Source organism: Sarcophilus harrisii, chromosome 2 (genome assembly GCF_902635505.1).
Source record: "Sarcophilus harrisii chromosome 2, mSarHar1.11, whole genome shotgun sequence".
In the NCBI taxonomy this organism is placed as follows: domain Eukaryota; kingdom Metazoa; phylum Chordata; class Mammalia; order Dasyuromorphia; family Dasyuridae; genus Sarcophilus; species Sarcophilus harrisii.
Window position 1 is genome coordinate 8985118 of NC_045427.1, and position 21992 is coordinate 9007109.

At 45.1% G+C, this 21992-nt stretch overlaps 1 protein-coding gene across 1 annotated transcript in view; it reads left to right on the forward strand.

The window, feature by feature from the left end:
- Positions 1-21992, forward strand: part of SLC4A5 (solute carrier family 4 member 5) — a 98240-nt gene that overhangs the window by 21221 nt on the left and 55027 nt on the right. Inside the window, exon 4 of the mRNA XM_031949192.1 lies at positions 16245-16374. Within this exon, the coding sequence (XP_031805052.1) occupies positions 16245-16374 (130 nt within the window). The remainder of the gene's footprint in view (positions 1-16244; positions 16375-21992) is intronic.

Sequence of the window (21992 nt, forward strand, 5' to 3'; positions counted from 1 at the left end):
TGGGTCACACCAGACTCACTTAATTTTCATTTTGGACAAGGATACAAAGGAGAAAGCTGTAGGAATGGTTTATCTAGATTTTCACCAAAATTTTGACCAAAGTATATTCTTCTTGTGGAGAAGATGTGGGTTTGATAAAAAATAATAATAATAATAATATGAGAGCTTCAGAAGTGATTGGTTGACTAGGCTTAAAAAAATAACTGCCAATGGTTCAATGGCAACCCAAGAGGTCTCTAGTGAAGGATGTCTGTGCTCTGTGCTGTTCAAAATCTTTGTCAGTGCTTTGGCTAAATACATAAATCACACGCTTATTAAATTTGCAGGTGACACAAATCTGAGAAGGATAGCTTGGCTTCCAGCCCCTCTTTAGAACCTAGAAAAATTAGAGGAGCAGACATCTCAAAGCAAATTCCACTGAGCAGGTCATGCATGGACTCCTTGACTGAAGCTCAAGAGGTTCCTAGAAATAGAGAATGTATTCTCAGGTTAAGGGTCCTGGCTCTCGCCCATTACAGATGAGACTGAGTGAAGCTGGAGAAAATTCGCAAAACTATGCTGACGGGGTCTGCTAGAAATTGAGATTAGATAATCTCAACTGGGTCCTCACTTTGGCAAAGTGGTCCTGCTATGTCTCCCTAATCAACTCATTATCTCATTGGCCACAGAGGTTCTTCCCAATCTTTTCATTTCTCTTCAATCCAATCGCTCTTCCTACTCCCACCCTCTCAATGGAGAACCTAGCTTCATATTTCACTAAAAAAATGGGACTATTTGATGAGAACTCCCTCTTCTCCCCTCCTTTTAATCTCTCATCACTCAGATGCCTTCTGCTACTGTCTCCTTCATTCTGACTGCACATGACGAAGGACCCTTTCTCACCAAGTCTGACGCCACTGCATGCACAATCGAGTCCATTTTGTCCTCTCCTCTACAGTACATCATCCCGTTATCCTTTTCCTGCACTAACAGCCAGTGTCTCTCCATCTACTGCTATCTACAAATCTGCATGTGTCTCCTTCATCTTTAAAAACATTCATTTGATCCATAGCTCTCATCCTATCTCAGTGTTCTAACCACTAGACCATCTAGCTGTTTGTGATAACTAGCATTTATAGAGTGCGTTAAGTCCTTTTGTGCAATCCCTCGAGAAGGCTGCCATCGTAGCCATTTCTTTTCCTCGCCCTTGCCCTCACCCTCCGTTCTGAACTCTGCAGTCATTCGACTGAAACCATTCTCTTCAAAGTTGCCAGCGATCTTAACTGACGAATTCTATGTCCCTTTACTCGTCGTCCTCCTCCTCTTTGACTTCTGGGCAGCCTGGGACGCTGCTGATCACCCTCTTCTCCTTGGGTTTTCAGAGATGTTCCTCTCCCTGTCTGACGATGGCAATATTCTGCTAGCTGGTCTACCTGCCTCAATTCTCTCAGCTCCATCCAAACTATACTCAGCTGTCCAGTTGAACTCCCTCAAGCTAGCACAAGGTGCATTATGCATTAGAGAAATGGGCAGGAATGACCCAGCTCGGATGGCCAAGTAAGCCAAGACAGCATCCCTGGCCATCAGCAACTCCAGGGCATTGGTGGCAGGATCTTAATAGTAACGGGCAATGATTCCATTCCCAGTCCTGGTCCTTCTTTTCTCTGTGACTATGGACCAGTCACTCCATTTCTGAGAGTCAGGTTCTTTATCTGTAAGAGGAGACACAGGAGGGTTGGTTTCTGATGATCTCTAAGGTGTCTTCCAGATACAAGTTTATGATGATTAATGAATTATTCCTAATGGTGTCTTTGGGAGCCTAAAAATTCCTAAAGATGAAGTTTCTATGCTGTTATCTCTCTCATCAATGACAGACTTAAAAAGTTAGAGAGCCGATGTCAACCCTAATGCAGCTGTGAAAAGTAGAAAAACAACCAGCAAGCAGTAGGCATTTATTATGCACCTACTATGTACCAAGCACTGTTCTAAAGCTGCAGATATCAATTCCTATCCCCCCCCAAAAAAAATCAGTCCCTGTTCTCAAGGAAGGGAAAGGGAATAATAAGCATTTATTTGGCACCTACTGTGTGTTAGGCACTTTGTAAATACTATCTAATTTGATCCTCACCAATCCCACCAATTAAATGATCACAACCTACTAAGAGGTTGTACAAAAACTATGTACAAACAAGATATAGGATGAATTGGAGAGAACATCAGAGGGAAGGCACTAGTGTTGGGGGGCATTGGGAAAGACTTCTTGTAAAAGGGGAAATTTTGGCAAGTCAAGAAACAGAAAGAGGAGAAGGAACATTACAGACATGGGGAGGCAGCCAGAGTTAAGAGATGAAGTATCCCATTTAAGGAATAGCCAGAAGGTCAATGTCACTGGATCACAGAGTATATTAATGTAAGAAATAAGGCAATTGGGACAGCTAGTGGCTCAGTGGATAGAGCACCAGGCCTGAAGTCAGGAGGACCTGAGTTCAAATCTGATCTCAGACACTTAACACTTCCTAGCTGTGTGACCCTGGGCAAGTCACTTAACCCCAATTGCCAAAACAAAAATAAATTAAATAAATATCTAATAGACAGATAGATAAATATCTAGATAGATAGATAGATAGATAGATAGATAGATAAGGAAACTGCAAAAGGAGGAGAGGACCAAACTCTGAAAGTCTTTACACGCTAAACACTGGGTTTTACATCTGATCCTGGAAGTGATGGGGAGCCCCGGGAGTTTATTGAATCCAGTTGTTGGGTAACCATTTTTCTAAATACTAAAAAGGGGCTGGAATCCAAGCTCAAAAAGACACATGGGTTAGGATCAAAAAATCTTTCTTTCTCTGGGTCTGAGTAGTAAGAGAGACGACAGTCTGTCTACCATCCCTTCTATCCCCATTCCCCTAAGATATCAAGAAACTGGAATTCCTTCCCTTCTGTGGGTCCAGGCAACATGAGTTTAGAATTGTTAACTGAGTGGTTCCAGGGAAAGGGAATGAGAAACTAGGAGATGCTTCAATACACATCTTCTCATCTGCAAAATGGACGTGATAAAGTCTCTTTTGTCCCAGGATTATTGTGAGGATCAAATCCATTTGCATATGCAAAGTACTTTGCAAACTTTAAAGTACAGTTTCTAGCCAGGCTATTTCCCTTGCCTAGAATGCCCCCTGCCTCTCACTTCTGCCCTCTGGCTTTCTCAACTGTCTCTTGGAAGTCTGCCTTCTGTGGGAGACCCTTCCCAGACCCCCATTCCTGCCAGTGCCTTCCCTCTGGGGCTTATCCCCAGTTTGTCCTGGGTGTCTCTTATGTATATGGACTTGTTGGAATTGATCACTCCTGTAAGACTAGGAGTTTCTAGAGGCAGGGACCATCTTTGCCTTTCATAATATCACCATTTTTAGCACATAGGAGGTGCTTTATGAATGTTTGCTGACTTGACTTCTCAAACCTAGAGAAAGGGAAAAAATACTTAGGAGTAACATGAGTATCTGTAGCTATCCTTGGGAACAATAATAGCATTTTTATGGTATTTTAAATTACATATAGTCACTCCCTGTGAAATAGATGCTATTTTATCTCTTTTACAGAGAAGAAAACTGGGGTGGAGTGAGGTTAAATAATTTCCACACAGCTGCTAAGTGGCTGAGACCAGATTTTAACTCGGGTCTTACTGATTTCAAGTGCAGTGCTCTAACCATTAGACCATCTAGCTGCTTGTGATGGCTAGCATTTATAGAGTCACTTAAGGTTTACTAATCACTTGACCTAGGTTATTTGAGCCTCACAACCACTCTGTGAAGTAGGGGCAATTATTCTTCATTCTTTTCACTATTTTACAGATGAAGATAGGCTGAGAGAAGGTAAGTGACTTTCCCAGGATTACACAGCTAGTAAGAATCAGAAGTGAGATTTGAACTCAAGTTCTCCTTTGGAAAAGGCATTAAACTCGGTCACAGTGGGCAGAATCAGGAGCAGAGTTTTGGGAAACATTGATAGGAAAAACTTTCTGACAATGAGTTTGTTCCTGGGATAGGATGGGCAGTGTCGGGTTCGTCTGGTCCCTAGAAGTCTTCAAGCTGCTGTAGCAAAAATTTCTCTTCAGGAATAAACCAGAGAGACCTCTGAAATCTTTTCAAAGCTTAGCACGGTTCCTGACACTTAGTAGGTGCTTAATAATTGTTTATTCCCTTTCCCTTTCCTGAAAGTCTAAAACTGTGTGATTTGCATCTTAAGGATTTCCATTTGCAACTTACTGAGCAAGAAATGGGCCGGTAAGAAACAAGACACCAGAGAAAAGTCCTTGAAAGTGAAAGTGGGAGAAGGCCGGAGCTTCATCCCTAGTCCCTACTGGCTTGAACTGAAAGCCCCCAAATCTAGAGTAGCAAGTACAGTCCCCTCCACAGTCCCCTCCATCTCTACTCCCACTTTCCCCACACCCTCCCCCCAGGAACTTCAGAAAATTGGAATCAAAATAATTGAAAAAACTGAGGTTAGATAACATGCTCAAAGTCACTGAGAAGAAATGATCATGAATAAGCAAGAATTGGGGGAGATCCAGAGTTTCCCCTTTTTTCCCCATAATCCTCATTTCAAAGTTCAGTCTCTTGGAGGACATGACTGATAATGAGATTGAATTAATTCTCTTCAGTCTCAGTCAGACGCCATCCAACTCTACAAGGAATTTAATCCCATCGAGTTCTCCTCAAATTTGAGTGGGGATAAAGTCTTTGATGAGATTGCCCAAGACTGGGGAGAATTTAGAAGCAAATAAATAAACTTTGTTGTATATTGGAGGGAACAGCAAGTTGTGTGAGGCAGATTTGCAATTACACGTGCAATCAACTTTTTTTTATTGTTCTATTTTAGGGAAATGTTCTCTTTCTTCCCTGAATTGAAAATGAAATAAAAATTTTTTTTTCAATGACACAAAGTTCATCAGAATAGGTTTGGCCCCTCTCTAGGTATTTGTTAACCAGAACTGATGAATATCCTCTGGAACAGCTACTTTTCCAAGGCCATATAAATCCTGAGATCAAAGCCATGATGGTGTTTAATATTCAAGATTGCCACTCACCTCGTTTATTAAAATGTAATATTATTATTAATTTACCTGGCAATTTCATCTCCCAGATTTTTCTTTTTTATGTTAATACTGCAGAATAAATTCATTTATTAAAATGAATGCTTGATGACTTGCCTAGGGTCACACAGAATTAAGCATCTGAAGCTAGATTTGAACTCAGGTCCTCCTAACTGCAAGGCCAGTGCTCTGCCCATTGTACCATCTAGCTGCCCCTCTCAACCTTTTCAAACATCATATCACATAAGCATCAGAGGGCGGATCTGAAGCCAGGTCCTCTGAAGAATCAGTGTTTTGTGTGATGAACCACATGGTTTAGGGGGGCAGGATCTAGTGGACCAGCATGCTTAGGGCCTCTCCATCTGCTTTTTTCCTCTTTGGGGCAGAAAGAAGAGCTTGCTGAACTCTCTCTCCCCCCTCATTGCTCAGCAGTTAAGAGAGTTTCCGATTTCGAACACTGAAGTAAACAGATTCCTTAGGGTTTTCTAAGTGGAGAGAAGGAACTTGAATAGTAACTGCATATACGGGTGAAAGAACCCCGGGCTTGGGTAAGGTGTTCTGGGCTTAGCTTTTTATCCTAACTTGTTCTCTGTGTGACTACCAGGCACCCATGACTGCTTCACTGGTTTTCAATTTCTTCCTCTATAAAAAGGGCATTATAATACCAAAGCAATGTTGTAAGGACTGCTGTCCAGGGCCTAGATTTCTTTTTTTGAATGGGTTTCTGTGAGTTCATGGATACAAAGAAGTCCTAGTGTGGGAATGCCCATCAGCTCCTGCTGTTCCACTTGGAACCCTCAAGAGTAAGGCACTGAGAGGCTGAGAAATTGCCTCAGTTTCATGGAGCCAGTTTGTACTGGAGGCAGATCCTGAACCCAGATCCAAGACCAGTAAGTTAAGGACTAATTAGGAGGTTGTCCAATTACTCAGTGTTTTTAATCAGGGATGACTGTATTCAATTTTAACAAACATCCTTGACACATCTGCCTTGTTTGAGCCATTGTGCTGGGGCTGAGACAGAAACTTCCTAATGAACCTGCCCTGGACAGCAGGGAACCAGGAATGTGAATTCTCCTGGGGGTCTTGAAATGCCAGATCCTGGATTTTTTTATGTTTTATCCTAAAAGTCAGAGGGAGTCACTATGGATTTTGCAGGGGGTCATATGCTAAGCCCCTTGATTTAAGAGTGTTTTGACAGCTTTGTGAAGGAAGAATTCGAGAAAGGAAAGGCTAAAAGCCAGGAGAACAGTGAAGAGGCTGTTGCAGAGGAGCCCTAAAAAGGGTCTGAACTTGGGCAGGGGCTACGTGAGAAGAGAGAAGATACACATGTGAGAGAGGTGGAGAGAGGGACCCAGACTTGGCTCTTGACTAGACATGCAGAACAAGGAGAAGGAAAAGTTATGAGGGGCTCCAGGATTATAAAACAGAGGGAGTCTAAGAATGGTGGCATCCCACCAGTCCTGAAGTCAGGAGGACCTGAGTTCAAATCTGATCTCAGACACTTAACACTTCCTAGCTGTGTGACCCTGGGCAAGTCACTTAACCCCAATTGCCTCAGCATATAATAATAATAATAATAATAATAATAATAAAATAGTAGTGTCCTTTGCAGGAATGGGCAAGTTTGAAGGAGTCTGTCAAACTGACTGGGACAACCAGTAAATTTCCTCTGGGGCGTGTTAACTTTGAGGTACCTCCAGGGCATCCAGATGGAAACATCCAACAGGCAGTGGGTGATGTTGAAGGGAAGCTCAGGAGAGAGATGGAGACTGGTGTGTAAATTTGGGAACCATCCACAGAGAGATGGAAGCTGATGAGATCATCAAGAGATCAAAAGCACAACGGGATAAGAAGCTCAGATAAGACCAAGGGGAATACTCTCATTTAGCAGTTGAAGTCATGGGATAAGCTAGTGGAAACAGATGGAACAATCAGACAGGGATCCATTAGTTATTTCAATAAAGTTCCACTTTAAATAAAAACCTCCCATTTTTAGATTCTGCTTTCCTCTCAGAAAAAGAAAAAGGGGAGAGAGAGCAAAAAGTCTTTTTTCCCCTATCACCTTGGATTTTTTGTACCCCTTAGTCCCAAACAACTAGGGGGGAAAAGTAACCATGGAATGGCTGTCCTTAGAGTGTCTTGGCAAAACAAGTGCTCAGTTATTGCTTCTCTAGACATCATAGAGCTATTTTCTCCTTGGGAGCCTCAGAACAGCGAGCATATATTAACCAAGGCATTTCTCATAATGTGGATTAACTTCTGACATATACTGAGAACATGTCAGACTAGCAGTTCATTAAAAACCAATCCTTGTCCCGGGAGTCTGGGTTGCGATAAGCAAGAGACCTTTTTTGAAAGGTTCCAGAGACTGGGTGTTTGCCAACATACTTAGATCCCAGAAGCCATGGGGTGGGAGAGGTTTTTGGATTGGAGGCCCTAGCATCATCAATCTTGTTCACTCCCTCTGATCTCTATAGCTCTTGGTCAAAAGGACAAAAATTGACCAGGCATTTTACTCACAATATCTATGAAAGATAAGCAGTGAAAACTTCTGTTTCCTCATTTTGCAAAGAAAGAAACTGAGTTTCAGAGAGTAATAATAATAATAACTAGCATTTGTGTATCTCTTTAAGGTTTATAAAGTACTTTACATATATTATCTCATTTGTTTCTCACAATAACCCTGTAGAATAGAATCTATTGTTATATCCATTTTATAGGTGAGAAAACTGAGACTGGGTGAGGGTAAGAGGTTACACAGCTAGCTAGTAGTAGTTATCTGAGGCAAGATTTGAATTCAGATCTTCTTGGCTCCATGCTCACTCTACCACTTAACTGCCCTAGAAGTAATTTACCTGAGAGGCATACAATTAAGAAGTGTCAGAAGTGGGATTCCAAAAAAAAAACAAGAAAGAAAGAAAGAAAAGGTGTCCTGATGATTGGACCCAAGGAAAGTTATCTCTCTTTTGCAGCAAGTGGTTCTCAAGCTTGTGTTCTCAATATCTTTATTCTATTAAAAATTATTAAGGATCTATCCAAAGAGTTTTTGCTTAGCCAAAGAGTTTGTTTTGTTTTGTAAAACTAATTTTGGATTTATGAACCCTCAAAGAGTTTTCTCTGGACCACACTTTGAGAACCACCATTCTCCAGCTGCTGGGGTAGCAGTGGCAGATGATGAAGCATTTGAAATGGGTGGAGAAGCAACAGGTGTTTTGCTGATGATGCGGTAGGAGGCTCGCCTTCTAGGAAAGCTGCTCCCAGCCACCTCAGCTGCCCATCCACCTGCCTTTTCTAGAGAGATTCTGTCAGCCCGTCTAAAATCAGATTACCTCCTCCTCTCATGGCTGACCATAGCGGATAATTTTCTTTTCATCGATATCCACTCTCTAACACATTCAGTGAATTTGTAATTATGCATTAGTACATTTAATTTTTTGGTGCATCTGTAATTAAAGTGTTCTGAATTTCTACATGGCAAAAGCAATCAAACAACATTTTTAAGCCCATAAGGGGAATGAGTACATTGAATAGACGCAGCCATTGTCCTGGTGCTGGAGACACCAGGTACAGAACTGGAAATAGCCTGAGAATATAAAATGTGAGTGCTGGGAAGAACCTGAGAATGGAGAGTATTATTATAGGATGAGATCACAAAGATATAGGAGAGAGAGAGAGAGAGAGAGAGAGAGAGAGAGAGAGAGAGAGAGAGAGAGAAGAGAAGAGAAGAGAAGGGAAGGGAAGGAGGGAGGGAAAGAGAGGGAGGAAAGGAAGGAAAAAGAGGGATGGAGGGAGAGAGAGAGGGAAAGAGAGAGAGAGAGAGGGAAGGAGAGAGGGAGGGAGGGAGAGAGAGAGAGGGAGGGAGAGACAGAGGGAGAGAGGGAGAGAGAGAGAGAGAGAGAGAGAGAGAGAGAGAGAGAGAGAGAGAGAGACAAAGAGACAGAGACAGAGAGAGAGAGAACGAGAACTTGTCCAAGGTCAATTATGTCATCAGTAGCAGATCTGGATTCCAAATCCTCAAACCCAAGCATCAAGCTACATGATGTCTCCAAAATTCAAGAACAAAAGGTGTCACAGCCAAATTCTTTCCCCAAGTGCTGACTGAATTTGTGATGAACAGGAACAAGAATATTTGTGTCATGTCCCTCTGGAAAAAAGATGCTGGCCACCCAATTGGTCTGCCACCCTCTGATCTCTTCTGGATCTATTGTCTGCTCAAGTTTCTGACCTCCAAAGCCTACCAATGGCTGTCCTTCCAGCTCAGAAATCATAGAATCAATTTAAGTCTGGGAAGGGACCTCAGAATCCACGCCATACTTGAAACAAATTTAACCACCATGGCCTCAGACACTTAACACTTCCTAGCTGTGTGACCTTGTGCAAGTAACTTAACCCCAATTGCCTCCGCAAAATAAAGATAGATAGATAGATAAAAATGTATCCAACAAATGGCCATCTAACGTTTGCTTATGAACTCCAGGGCTATCACCATCCTGACTGCCTCTTCTGGACATTCCCTAATTTATTGTTCTTCTCAAACCATGGTGTCCAGATGAAGTCTGATAAGGACAGAAGACAGCGGGACTTTCCATTGCTTTCTATTCAATTTCTCCCCATTCAACTCAGCCCAATATTCTAATCAATCAAGATCCTTTTGGATCTTAACTGTCACCCAATGCATTGGAGCTTCCTCCAGGTTTTTAGCTGTGATGAGCATGCTATCTCTACCATTTCCCAAGCCATTGATTCAAACATGAATAGCACAGTGTCCAACTCAGATGCCTGGGGTACTCTTCTGGTGTTCATCTCCCAAGTTGGGACAGAATCGTTAATGATCATCCTTGAAGTCCAGCCATTCAACCACTTCTAAATCCATTATTTCTTATCCCATCTATTAAGCATATTGTTAGTCCCCAATTCTCCAAACTCTCCCCAAGAACGTCTTTCTGTGATCTCTACTGGTGATTCAGAAATTCGACCTCCAATACCTTCAGGCCCCAAAAACATAGTTCACCAGGGTCTGGTGAATAGAACTCAAGTCAATGCAGGTGTGCCCCTATCATTTCCTAACTTATTTTGGAAATTAACGTCCATTTAGCCATATTTATTCTGTCCTTGTTGGGTCAAAGAGCATCATCCCTGTCAATGTTTAAAAACATTAAAAACAGAGAAACTCAGTCCTGAAAACTCTGTTATCAATTATCATTATTTAATCACTTTGAAGGGTAGCCCTGTCCTTTCTTTCATGCTCCCTCTTTCCCCAATATATCTTATTCTCTTAAAAAATCCTTTTTTAAATTTAATTCAGTATCTCCAATAGCTCCAGCAATCTCCAATAATCTTCAATGATAACTCCAACCAAACAAGACATGTTTTAACATTCCTGATACTCTTCTTTCAAGATTGCCCTTGCAAGAATAGTCTGTCAATAAGCATTTATTAGGCACCTATTTTGTGCCAGGGACTGTGCTAAGTCCCCAAGGATACAAGAGTAAGAAAAAGACCATCCTACCTTCAAAGAGCTTACAATCTAATGCCCAACATGGGGAAATGAGCTATGTAGAGGACACAGAGGAAATAATAAAGAGAAGGAAAGCCTTGGGATAGAGAAGGCTTGGGGAAGGCTTCCTGGAGGAGGCAGGATTTTAGTTGGAACTTAAAGGAAGCCAGGTAGACTTCCTTTGGAGAGGTAGACACCAAGGATGTCCTGAGGAGGTTGAAGCAGCCCTCACACAGAAATGTTAGTCCCCAGTGCACGGACTAATGTGTCAGAAATGAGAAGAGGGCTACATTTTGTCAGATCTGCCGCTCACTACCAGGGTAACCCGGACAGTCCCTAAGCCTCCATTTTCTCATTAGTAAACTGTCAGGGATAGATTCCTTGACCCCTAATTCCATGCCTTCAGCTCACAATCCTGTTTTTATGTAAATTCCTCTGAAATGCTTTGACTTTGATCTTCTATAAATGGTGTGTTTAATTTTTTGTTTCTTTTAAGCTTAATGAGTCGGTGTCCACACGAGTCTCTTTGGACAGCTCTTAAAGAGCCCTGGTATTCCCAGGGGGTCTGCCATCCAAGTATTAACCTGGCCTAATCCTGCTTAGCCTCCTCTGGGATCAGACAAGATGAGACATGTTCAGTCATTGACTTAAAAAAAAAAGAGCAAAGCATAATGACTGGAAATAGGTTTGCAGAGCACTTTGCATGGATCTTTTGATTCTCTTGACATATCCAAGTAGGCTCAGAAATGAGCAAACCCTTTTCCCCAGAAAAGGGAAAAGAAACCCAGTCTTTGCATTTGAGCCTCAGGTGGCAGAGAGATGGTTCCTTCGTCTGGAGAAGAGAAGGATCAGAGGGTGCATCTTCACCTATTTGAAGGGCTTTCACATGGAAGAGGAAGCACATTGGTTTGGCCCATGCAGAGAGCAGGCAGAAGTTGGGAAAAGGTAGATTTAGATGGAAATCAGGGGAAGCTTCCTAACAATGAGAGCTCCCCAAGGCTGGTGTGGGCTGCGCCGAGCTGAGGGCTGTGTTCCCCTCCTTGGAGGCTATAAAGCTGAGTCTGGACAACCTCCCTGTAGTGCTCTTCCCGGAGTCTTGAGATAAGGCAAAAAATGTATCTTGGGAAGTGTCCCTGATGGTTATTATCAGGTCAGAAGAGGTCTTCTGCCTTAGGATAACTAACAGCTCTGGGATTTGCACTTCTTTGAACTACTAGATAAATGGGATGACATCTGTGATATCAGACAGTTGGGTCAGCGCTGCAGACCACAAACCCTTGTGTGCAGCCATCATATTGCCCAGCATCTGGGCCCATCTTCCAAATTGGCCACAAGGAGTGGACTTGGATTCTCACGCTGTAGACATGCCGTGTTGGAGCTCGGCTAATTGCACGACCTTCCAGTGTCACTCACCCCAGACTGGCATGGACAGGATGCAAAAGTTGGGGGTAGTAGCCCTAGCTCCCAGGGTGGCTCATCCCACCCATGTGTTCTGGTCTCACTTCACTTTTCACAAGCCACTGAGACCAAGCCTTACTTTTACCACTTACTAACTGCATGCCTTTGGACAACTTGTTCACCCCAGGCCTCAGTTTTCATCTCTGTGAAACAAAGATGAACTTTCTTCTGTTCTACCATTATGGTCCCATGATCCTCCCTTTCTGGTCAGTCCCACACATATGGCCCCAGCCATGCTGTTGCTCAGAGACCTCTCCCATGCACCCCCTCATTTCACATCAGCAATTGTCCGGAAGGGGCTGACTCTCCAACTGGATTCTAACCTACACGGCCCAAGATTTTCTTCCTCTTGCCTTTGCCTCCTCCTCCTCAAATAGAATAGCAATGATTCCATCATTTTCAAGGCCCTCCCTCCAGAGACAAGAAGACAGGCAATCTGCCTAAAGAGGTGCCGGCTGGACAGCCTGTGCTCCATCACAAGGTGCCCTGATCCAGGAACCAGGATTGAGAAACTTGGATTCTATTTCTGATGCTGCGAGCAAGCTTCTACCTGCGGAGGGAGGCGTGCTGGGAGATTGAAGCAATTAACAGGATTTATTAAGCGTCTACAGGTTAATACTTGAATGTAGCTTATTTGTATTTAGCCGTTTCCTGCACTAGACTGTTGTTAGCAACTCGAGGAAGCCATTGTTTTTGTTCCTCTGCAGAGAGCTCCTGGCACACGGTAGGCGCTAAATAAATGCTCGTTGACTTGATTTATTGCCAGTGGGATTATAGCGGTGCCCGGATGCTCGTGGCTGTCACTGGTCCCCAAAGGGACGTCAGGGACCTTGGAACACCCTCGCCGGCTGGCGGCTCGGTGCTGTTGGTGGTTTGCCTCGAGAGTTGCGGAGAGGGCCAGAGGCTTACGGGCCTGCAGGGATGGCCGAAGCCCCCCTCCAACACCTCCCTGGTCGTCAGCGGCGGAGATTAGCCTGCTCGGCTCGAAAATCCCCTTCCCCCCCCCTGCCTTGTGCACGAAGCCGGCTGACCCAGTCCCAGCCTGCCTGCCGCCCTCCCGCCGGCCCACCTGCTGCCAAGGGCTCTGGGAAGGAATGTGAACGCCCAGAGTCTTAGAGCCAGCGCAGCCCTCGCCCGGGTCACAGGGACAGAGCCTGCCAGGCTCTCCTACCATGGCCGTGGGGAGAAGGCGGTGAGGGTTCTGGGGAGCGCAGGGAGCCAGCGAGAGGATGAAGCGACTCTGCAAATTCATCCAGAGGTCCCGGGCCGCCGCCGCCACCGCCGCCGCCTCGGCCGCAGCCGCCGCCGCCACCGCGGAGACCTCGGGCCATGTCTCTGGGGGTATGTAGCGCCTGTTATGGCCGGCTTCTTCTCCCACTGAGCCTTTCTCCTTCTGGGTGGATGGAAGCGTCTCCCTGCTCCTTCTCCCTCACCCCCTTCCCTTCTGTCCCCTCTGGCCGTCCCCCTTCCCCTTCTTCCTGGTGCTCGGCTGGGAAACCCACCTTAATTTGTCGTAACCTGAACGGTGGAAAGAGACCTTGGCCCACAACACGGCAGCGCGTCAGAGGCGGTGGCGGCGACCGTGTGGCGGTGACCTTGGCGCTGGGGACACGCGCTGCGTTGAAGGCCCCCGGAGACTACAGGGCTCCCATATCCCAGGGAGAAGGTAATAGCCCAGGAAGGGACCTCCAGCCGTGCCACCCCTTCTTCCCAGAGAGCTGCCGCTCGTCCCTTCCCCCCAGAGCCAGGACAGCCACTTGCCCCCCTCAGCCACCTCTGCCCAGCTCACCGTTGACTCTTGGGACTCGGTACCTCACCTGGGCCCCTTTAATCCTTCACAAGAATCCTTAAACTCGACACAAGACTCTCCCTTGCTCAGTAACCCAGCGGCCAGCGTGAGCCACACAAGGATCAGTGCCGGTGTGCCCAAGGTCACAGAGGGCATCGCTAGTGCGGCTCCAAGTCCCCCACCCTGCTGGTGCTCCTGAGCCAACTGAAATCCTCACCGCCCTCCTCCTGGCAGCCAAGTCCTTCAGTCTCACCGGAATGCAGGGGTCTCCTCTGCGACCAGAATCAGCATGTTCAGATCCTGACCACAAAGCTGCGCTTGGTTCCGGCCACAGTGTTGCGCTTGGCTCTGGCCACAATATTGCGCTGAGTTCGGACCACAATGCTGCGCTGGGTTCTGGCCACAATGTGTGCTCGGCTCTGGCTACGATGTTGCGCTGGGTTCTGGCCACAATGTGTGCTCGGTTCTGGCCACAAAGCTGCGCTTGGTTCTGGCCATAATGTTGCGCTGGGCTCTGGTCACAATGTGTGCTTGGTTCTGGCCACAATGTGTGCTCGGTTCTGGCTACGATGCTGCACTGGGTTCTGGCCACAATGTGTGTTTGGTTCTGGGCACTGCATTTTAGCAAGGACGTAATCAAAGCAGAGAGGAACCACAGGGACCAGGCCAAGAGAATAAGGCTGAAGTGGACATCACTGATCTCTTCTAGTGTTTGAAAGGTTGTTCTATGTTGATCAGGTTGGCTCTGTTCTATCTCAGGGGGCAGGACTAGGAGCGAGGGGCAGCAGTGACAGAGAAGAAAGTTTGGGATCAGGGTAAGGAAGCATTTTCTAATAATGAGAAGGGTCCTAAAGGGAAGAGGTAGTGAGTTTCTCTTTACTGGAAGTCTTCAAGGAAAGGTTGATGTGAGCTCTTGTCTGGGGTGTAGTAGAAGGGGTCCCGGTTCAGGTAATTATAGATTGGTTTAGGTGACTTCTGAGGTCTCTTCATCAAGGATATTCTGAAATAATCCAATGGACACCCCATACCCCACTTGCTGGTAATTCCACTATCATTAAATTTTTTTTATTTTGAAAATATTTAATTTTATTCCTTTTTTAAAATTGGTTTTTATTTTAGCCATCATTATTTTAAAGGTCAGAAATGGGCCAAAATTGAAGTCAAGTCATAAGACTTTTATTAAGCACCTAATTTTAATATTGTGTAATGATTTTTAATAATTTTAATATTGTGCAAGCTACACTATTTGACACTGGAAACTCAAAGATAAAATCGGAACAGCCTCTGCCTTATAGCAATCTATATTCTACCAGTGCCATATGTAGGAGAAAGAGCCTTCCAATGGAGTCAAAATCCCAGATCCGCAACTTACTACTTGTGTCCTTAAGCAATCAATCGATATACATCAATTAAGCACCTACTATGTGCCAGACCATGTGCTAAGTGCCGGGACTCATTCATGAAATGAAGGGGCTGGACTCTAGGCAACTTCTAAGCTTTTCTAAATGTATAATCCCATGATCTCATGGAAATTCAAGGTAGGGAGTGACAGAGATGATGGAGACATTAAAGTGCTGTAAGAAAATTTAAGAAGGGAGAGATCATAGACAATGAGCCAGCCTAGAAAGGCTTCCCAGGCCATGTCCTGCCTGAACTGACCCTTGAATGAAGATTCCAGGAGGTGGAGATGAGGACGAGAACCTCCTTGGCTAGAACGTTGTGGATGAAGGGGAATAATGTGAAGTGACTTCAAGGCAGGCTGGAACCTGTCTGGAGCCTTAAATGCCAGGATAAGTTCTTTTCTCCTAGAGGCAGGGGAATGGCTCAGTCAGACATTTGTCTTGGAAAGATTATCTGGGCAGCTCTTGAAGAGCAGAAAGAGAGACTGAAGCTATCATTGGTTCTTGGGTGAGCGGAGGGGATGACGGGAGATGAAGAATCCAAGGTTGAAAATGGGGAGAAGGGATAGTGAGGGACAGAGAAAAGGCAAATACCAGATTATGGGAGGACAATGGCAGGGAAGGAAAGGGCAATGGACGCATGAACATACATTAATGAGGTGGATTCATGGGGAGAGCAGAAGCCCTCGCTCCATTCTTTCCATCACCTTACCCTGATCCCTGCTACCCTACAGCTCAGCCTTGGGCTCTGGCATCCCAACTGGCCCTTCAATGGCCAGGCATCCGCCGACCTGGGCACTGGGGCTTGGGGCCGGTGTCAGTGGCCCCCAGACAAAAGAGCCCGCTCTTCATGATGTCCAGGTGGGCTGTTGAGTAAGAAAAACTTTCCCCCACAGCCTAATCTCCTCCAGCTTTCTCTCCTTCTTGCTCCGGGCAGTACCAGATGGCCTCAGATCCCCCCTACCCAGAATGCTCTCTGCAGCCGAGAGACCCTAGCAGATTCACCGAGCTACCTCTCTTCTCCCTTTCCAGGGGCCCCAGCTGCCGAGCGGCTCCGTTACATCCTGGGGGAGGAAGATGGTGTTCCTACACCGACCCTCTTCACAGAAATGGATACCTTGCAACACGACGGTGAGGAAATGGAGTGGAAAGAGTCGGCCAGGTAAGGAGAGGGCGAGATAGAAGCCATGGGCAGCTCAAGGATGGTTTGAGGCATTCCCCCCATAGCAACCCTGCAAGGAGAGGGGCTCAAGGATTACTCGTGCTCTGTTCTGACAATAAGAGTGCAGAAAGACCTCGACTGGAAGCCAGGGAGACTTAGGCTTGAGTCTCACCTCGTCCTGGCTATATGGGCTTCACAATCCCTCTCTGACTTCCCCATCTTACAGATGAGGAAACTGAGGCTCAGGGAGAAACTTAGCTCATGGTTATAAAGCTAATAAGTCTCAGAACTCAGTTCTGAAGCCAAGTGACAGATCTAGGGCACTTTATGCAATAAATTAGCCCTCCCCCCAATATATATTGAGATTTCTTGTGAACGGGTCCCACGGTCTGAGGATAAGGTGACCTCCAAGGCAAGAACATGTCATCTCATCCATCCCAGTAAGCTTCTCCCTTGAGTGCCTCCACTCCAATCTGTTCTCCACAACACACACCTGCAAGATTGTCCTTAAGTGCAGATCTGACTGTGTCACTTCCCTACTCAATAATTCACCTCCTGGGTGAATGAGCCAGCACTAGCTGGGTCCCATGGCTAAAATGCTCTCCTTCCTTGCCTCTGTCCCACAGAACCAACCTCCTTCTGTATGACCCTTGAGCCCCAATTCTGCTGGAAGTCTTTCCTCGTTCCCCCAAATACAAGTGTCCTCCCTCCCTGTGTATATTAATATTTCTTCTGTATAGACTCAGCTAAAAACGTATCATCTCCCCCATTTGAATGGGTTTCTTGGAAGCAAAGTTGTTTTATTTTTGTACTTTATTCCCAGGGCTGGCACATAGTAGGCCCAAAAGTAAAGGCTTGTGGATGGATGAAAGGACAGATAGATGGCATGTTCTCCCAGTAGAACTAGGAAAGAAGGCAACCAAGAATGATATGGATAAAATAGAGTAAGAAAGCATTAATGAAGCATTCCCTCCTTCTCTCTCTCTCTCTCTTATTCATCACCTCTCCCCAGTCCAATCCATCCTCCATGTGGCTTCCAAAAATAATCTTCCTACAGCACAAATCTGACTATGTCACTGCCTGGCTCACAAAGCTCTAGTGTACTCCATTACCTCCCGGATAAAGCACCAGCTCCTCATGTTTAAGTGCTTCCCAGTCAGCTCCTGCCTGCTCTGGGCTCGAGAGCACTCCCTTTGCCTCCATCTCCTTTCTAGCCCAACTGGCCTTCTTGTGGTTCTTCATCCACAACAATCCATCTTTTGTCTCCATGGGTTTGCTTGAGCCGGCTGCCTCCTCTGCCAACATTCTCTCCCTCTTTGCCTCCTTTTCTCTGAGTCACAGCTCACACTCCATCTCTGACATGAAGCCTCCTCAGCCCTCCTATCAGGGGCTACCATGCCTCCTCCCAACCAAAATGACCTTGTTTGGATTTCAGGCACTTTGGAAGATGCTTATCTGTTGTATCCCTCTAATTGAACATAAGCACCTTGAAGACAGGAGTTGTTCCTTTTGTCTTACTACCCCCCATACCTAGCACAGTGCCTGGTATTTAGTAGGTGCTTAATAAGTGCTTGTTGGTTGGCTGATTGGACTTCCAACCTATGCTTGAAGCCCTCCTATGATGGGAAGCCCATTCCCCTCTTACATTGCTCTTATTGTTAGGAATTATTTTCCTGCCACAAAGTCTGAATTCTCCCCGGTACAATTTCATTGCCTCCAGAATGACTGTCTTGGGCCAACCAGAGCCAGTCTAATCCTGGATCTTAAAGGCAGCCATCCTGCCCAGCCCTAACAAAGCCTTTTTTCTCTGGGTTAACCATCCTCTGTTCCTTCTGCCTGACCCCATGAGCCCAATGTCCTGGTTGTCCTCCTCCGGATGCTCTTTGGGACCTCCAGCTCATTCCCCTGTGGGAGTCTTGCTCAGGAGACTCCTCTCACCTTCAGGAAGTTGTCTATGTCAAGCAGAACTCACCTTTCCATTTACTAACCATTTGTCTCACTCTACCTTTATTCTCTTCCCTTCTTTCCGCCATCCTTCTCCACCTGCCACTCCCGGAGGAGAAGGGGAAGCAGCTCCACTCTGTGTCACTTAGGGATTTATCTGGTAAAGCAAGATACATGTGCTGCCTTCAATGTTTCCAGTGGAAAATAACGGGGGGGGCACAGGCTTCCAGCCTTACCCAGGGCACACAGATGCTTAGCTCTGTATTTGAAGGCAGTCTTCCATCTAAAAACACTTAAATGAATTTAAACACGGAGCCAGTCAAAATTCTCTTAAGCAGAATGGTAATCCTAAATCCGGGGACTCGTGGAAACTCAAGGCATCTTTGTAGAAAAAAGCAGGTAAGGTCATAGGTGGGTAAAGTGCTTATATACATGGGGTTCCCAGACCTTAAGTGTTTAATGGAGGTATGAAAATGTGACCTGAAATAGTGTCTGACACATAGTAGGTCTTTAATCAAGTCTTCCTGATTGAGTAGGTGATTGAGTGGGAGAAAGAAGGCAGAGCTTCTAAAATGAAAACATCCTACCTTTCCTTCATTAATATAAATTATAAGGTCTTCATATCTGCATCTTGTTGTTGTTCCTTTGTGTCAATTATGTACGACTCTTTGGGACCTCCTTTGGGGTCTTCTTGACAAAGATATTGGAGTGGTTTGACATTTCCTTCTCCAGCTCATTTCACAGATCAGGAAACTGAGGCAAACAGGGTTGACTGACTTACCCAGGATTGTCTGAGGCAAGATTTGAATTCAGGAAGGAGTCTTCCACCTTCTGCCCCCTATTCAAAAACCCCTGTGGTTCCCTATTACCTCTAAGGCCATGGATTCACCCCTCAGGCAGCTTGGTCCCAAACCACAGTCCCAGCCTAATTACCCATTCATTACTCTCCCCCTTGCATCTTATGGTCCAGCTCCTTGCCCCTTGGATTTCATGGTCCAGCTCCACTGACATCTCACTCTGCCTCTCTCATCCCCCTCCAACTCTTTGTCTTCCTTGTACTTGAAATGCTCTTCTTCCTCATGGGAACCCCAATTTTCTTCATGATTCAACTCAAGCACTTCCTTCTGTGAGAGGCCCTTCTTGGCTCTCTCAACTGCCAGCTCTCGAACTCTAGCTTTCTGGAGGCCCTCTGGAATGGGTCTGGGTTTCAGTGAAGGAATGCAGGAGTCAAGAGAACCACCAGGAGGGTCTCTGTCTTGAAGTCTGTCTCCCCTCCCAGATCCCTTAGCTCTTATATACTCTATTACAAGTGCATCATCTTAGGTGTCAATTTTGTAGAAAAGGTGTCAACTTGTAGAACTATACTAAGTACTAGAGAATCATTATCCTAATTCTACTGACTTAATACCTTGTTGTAGGGTTAAATCAATCATACTGAACAAGAGAACTCACATGCTAAACTAGATAACCATTGTCTTAGCAAGTCCACTGAGTTAACACCTTGTTGTAGGATTAAATCAATCATACAGAGTTCCTGCCCTTTACAATCCTTCTGTCCCTTCTGTCCACCAGAGAGGATCTCATTGTCTTTGTAAAACCATTCAATGCCTCATCTTTGTCTGGAGTTCAGGATGTTCTCTGATCAGGCCCCAGTCAATCTTTCACCTGGAAGTTAAAGCAGTCCTAGATAATGTGTAGAGCCAGTGTTTTCTTCCCATTCTATCATCCCCAAACTCCTATATAGATAGTATAGACATTCCTCATTTTAGGCAACTAATGACAGTACATAGAGTTGGATTTGGGTCAGAACTACCTCATTTCCCATCCTACTTCAGACACTTAACTGTCTGTGAAGTTCTGGACAACTCACTTGTTTGATATGGGTCTCAGCTTCCTACTCAGTAAAATGAGAGGGCACAGTTCAAGTCCCCCAAATTCCCTTCTTAGCCCTAAATTTTTTAAACCAGGTTTGAAGGTCCCTTCCAATTTAAGATCTCTGTTATTCTAGACCAAGGGTTCTTATTTTGCTTTACATCATGGAAGCTTTTGGCAGTCTGCTCAATCTCTCTTCTCAGTTTTGTGTCATAGTTTTAAATGCATAAAATAAAAATATAAAAGATTACAAAGGAAACTCATTCTATTAAAATGTAGTTATCAAAATACTTGTTAAAAAGCTAAGATCCCAGATCCCAGAGGAAGACCCCTTATTCTAGACCAATTGCTCTTGTACAGTTTTGCTTCAGTTGTCCCTCCTTAGAATGCTTTCTTTCCATGATCCCTTGCTTTTCCCATCCTTCAAGAGCTTCCTCCTTCATGAATTTGTCCCTTATACCCCCAACTGAGGGAAACATTACGGGCTGAAGACATGGTTGACTTTTTGGAGCTGCCGTAATGCTGCCTTCTTCCTTTAAGCATCTCTTGCAGTTTCTTATGTCACAGTTACTACCACCATCACTCTTCTGTAAGCTCCATTAATGGGAAGAGAACTTGGAGTCATTCCTGATTCTGTTACTTAATGCCAGTGTAAATAGTCCTCTGCCTCTATCTAGAGCAGGGCCCCCAAGAGGCTGAAGGGTTCCAAATGAAGTATCAACATTAATGTTGATATATATTAGGTGAAGGATTATTAATGGTCAGAGCACCAGATTTTAAGTCTGCTGGGGACTAGCTAAGTTCACGGATAGACAAGTAGATGGACAAATCCTCCAGGTAGTATAACTAAATCCCTGAGAGTAGGTGATTTTCCCCAGAGTCAGGGAATCCAGGTTCAAGGAAGAACCCCTTACTAGGGCAAGTGGCTTAGTCCGTAAGGAGATGCTTTATGAGCAGCAGCCAGAGGGTCAAAACTTGAGGATCTTAGAGAAAAATCTCTGTCCAGTAGCATTTGACCAATCAAGAAAGGAATAGATTTCTGTCTCATCTAGAAAGGAACAGATTTGTCCTTGGCTCTAGAGGGCAACTTTGAATTTAATAAATACAGATAGATAGAGCGAGGAGTGTACACATACATAGAGATCTAGAAATATCAAGGTGTAAATACGCATGTAAGTGGATGATAGATGACATAGTCATTGATAGAGATGCTTTAGACCAGGGGTCCTCAAATTACAGCCCAAGGGCCAGATGCGGCAGCTGAGGACAATTATTCCCCTCCCCCAGGGCTATGAAATTTCTTCATTTAAAGGCCCACAAAACAAAGTTTTTTGTTTTTACTACAGTCTTGGCCTCCAACAGTCTGAGGGACAGTGAACTGGATCCCTATTTAAAAAGTTTGAGGACCCCTGCTTAGACAAATACTCAAGAGAATGATCCAGGAGATGGCCATATTACAAAGGCAGAAACAAAAGGGATCTCTGTCTTAGAGGGACCTAGAAGGGTCTTTGGCTGCCAGTGGCTCCTGAGCGGAGCCTTGGAGGATGTTAGGATTCCAAGCTTCTGAAGGGAAGTGAGGAGGGACTGCATCCTGGACCTGTGGAGGAAAGGGAAATGAGGAGTCTGTACAAGGTGATGGAAGCCCCAGGTCAGGGAATAGCAGGATGCCAGTTTGACTGAAAAATATAGCGTGAAATAATTCTGGAAGGACCAGGCTGGTGCTCTGTACTGGAAGTCTCAAGCTGCAAGGTTTGCATCTTATGTTAGGGGCAATAGGAAGTCAGTCATGAAAGACTCGAGCA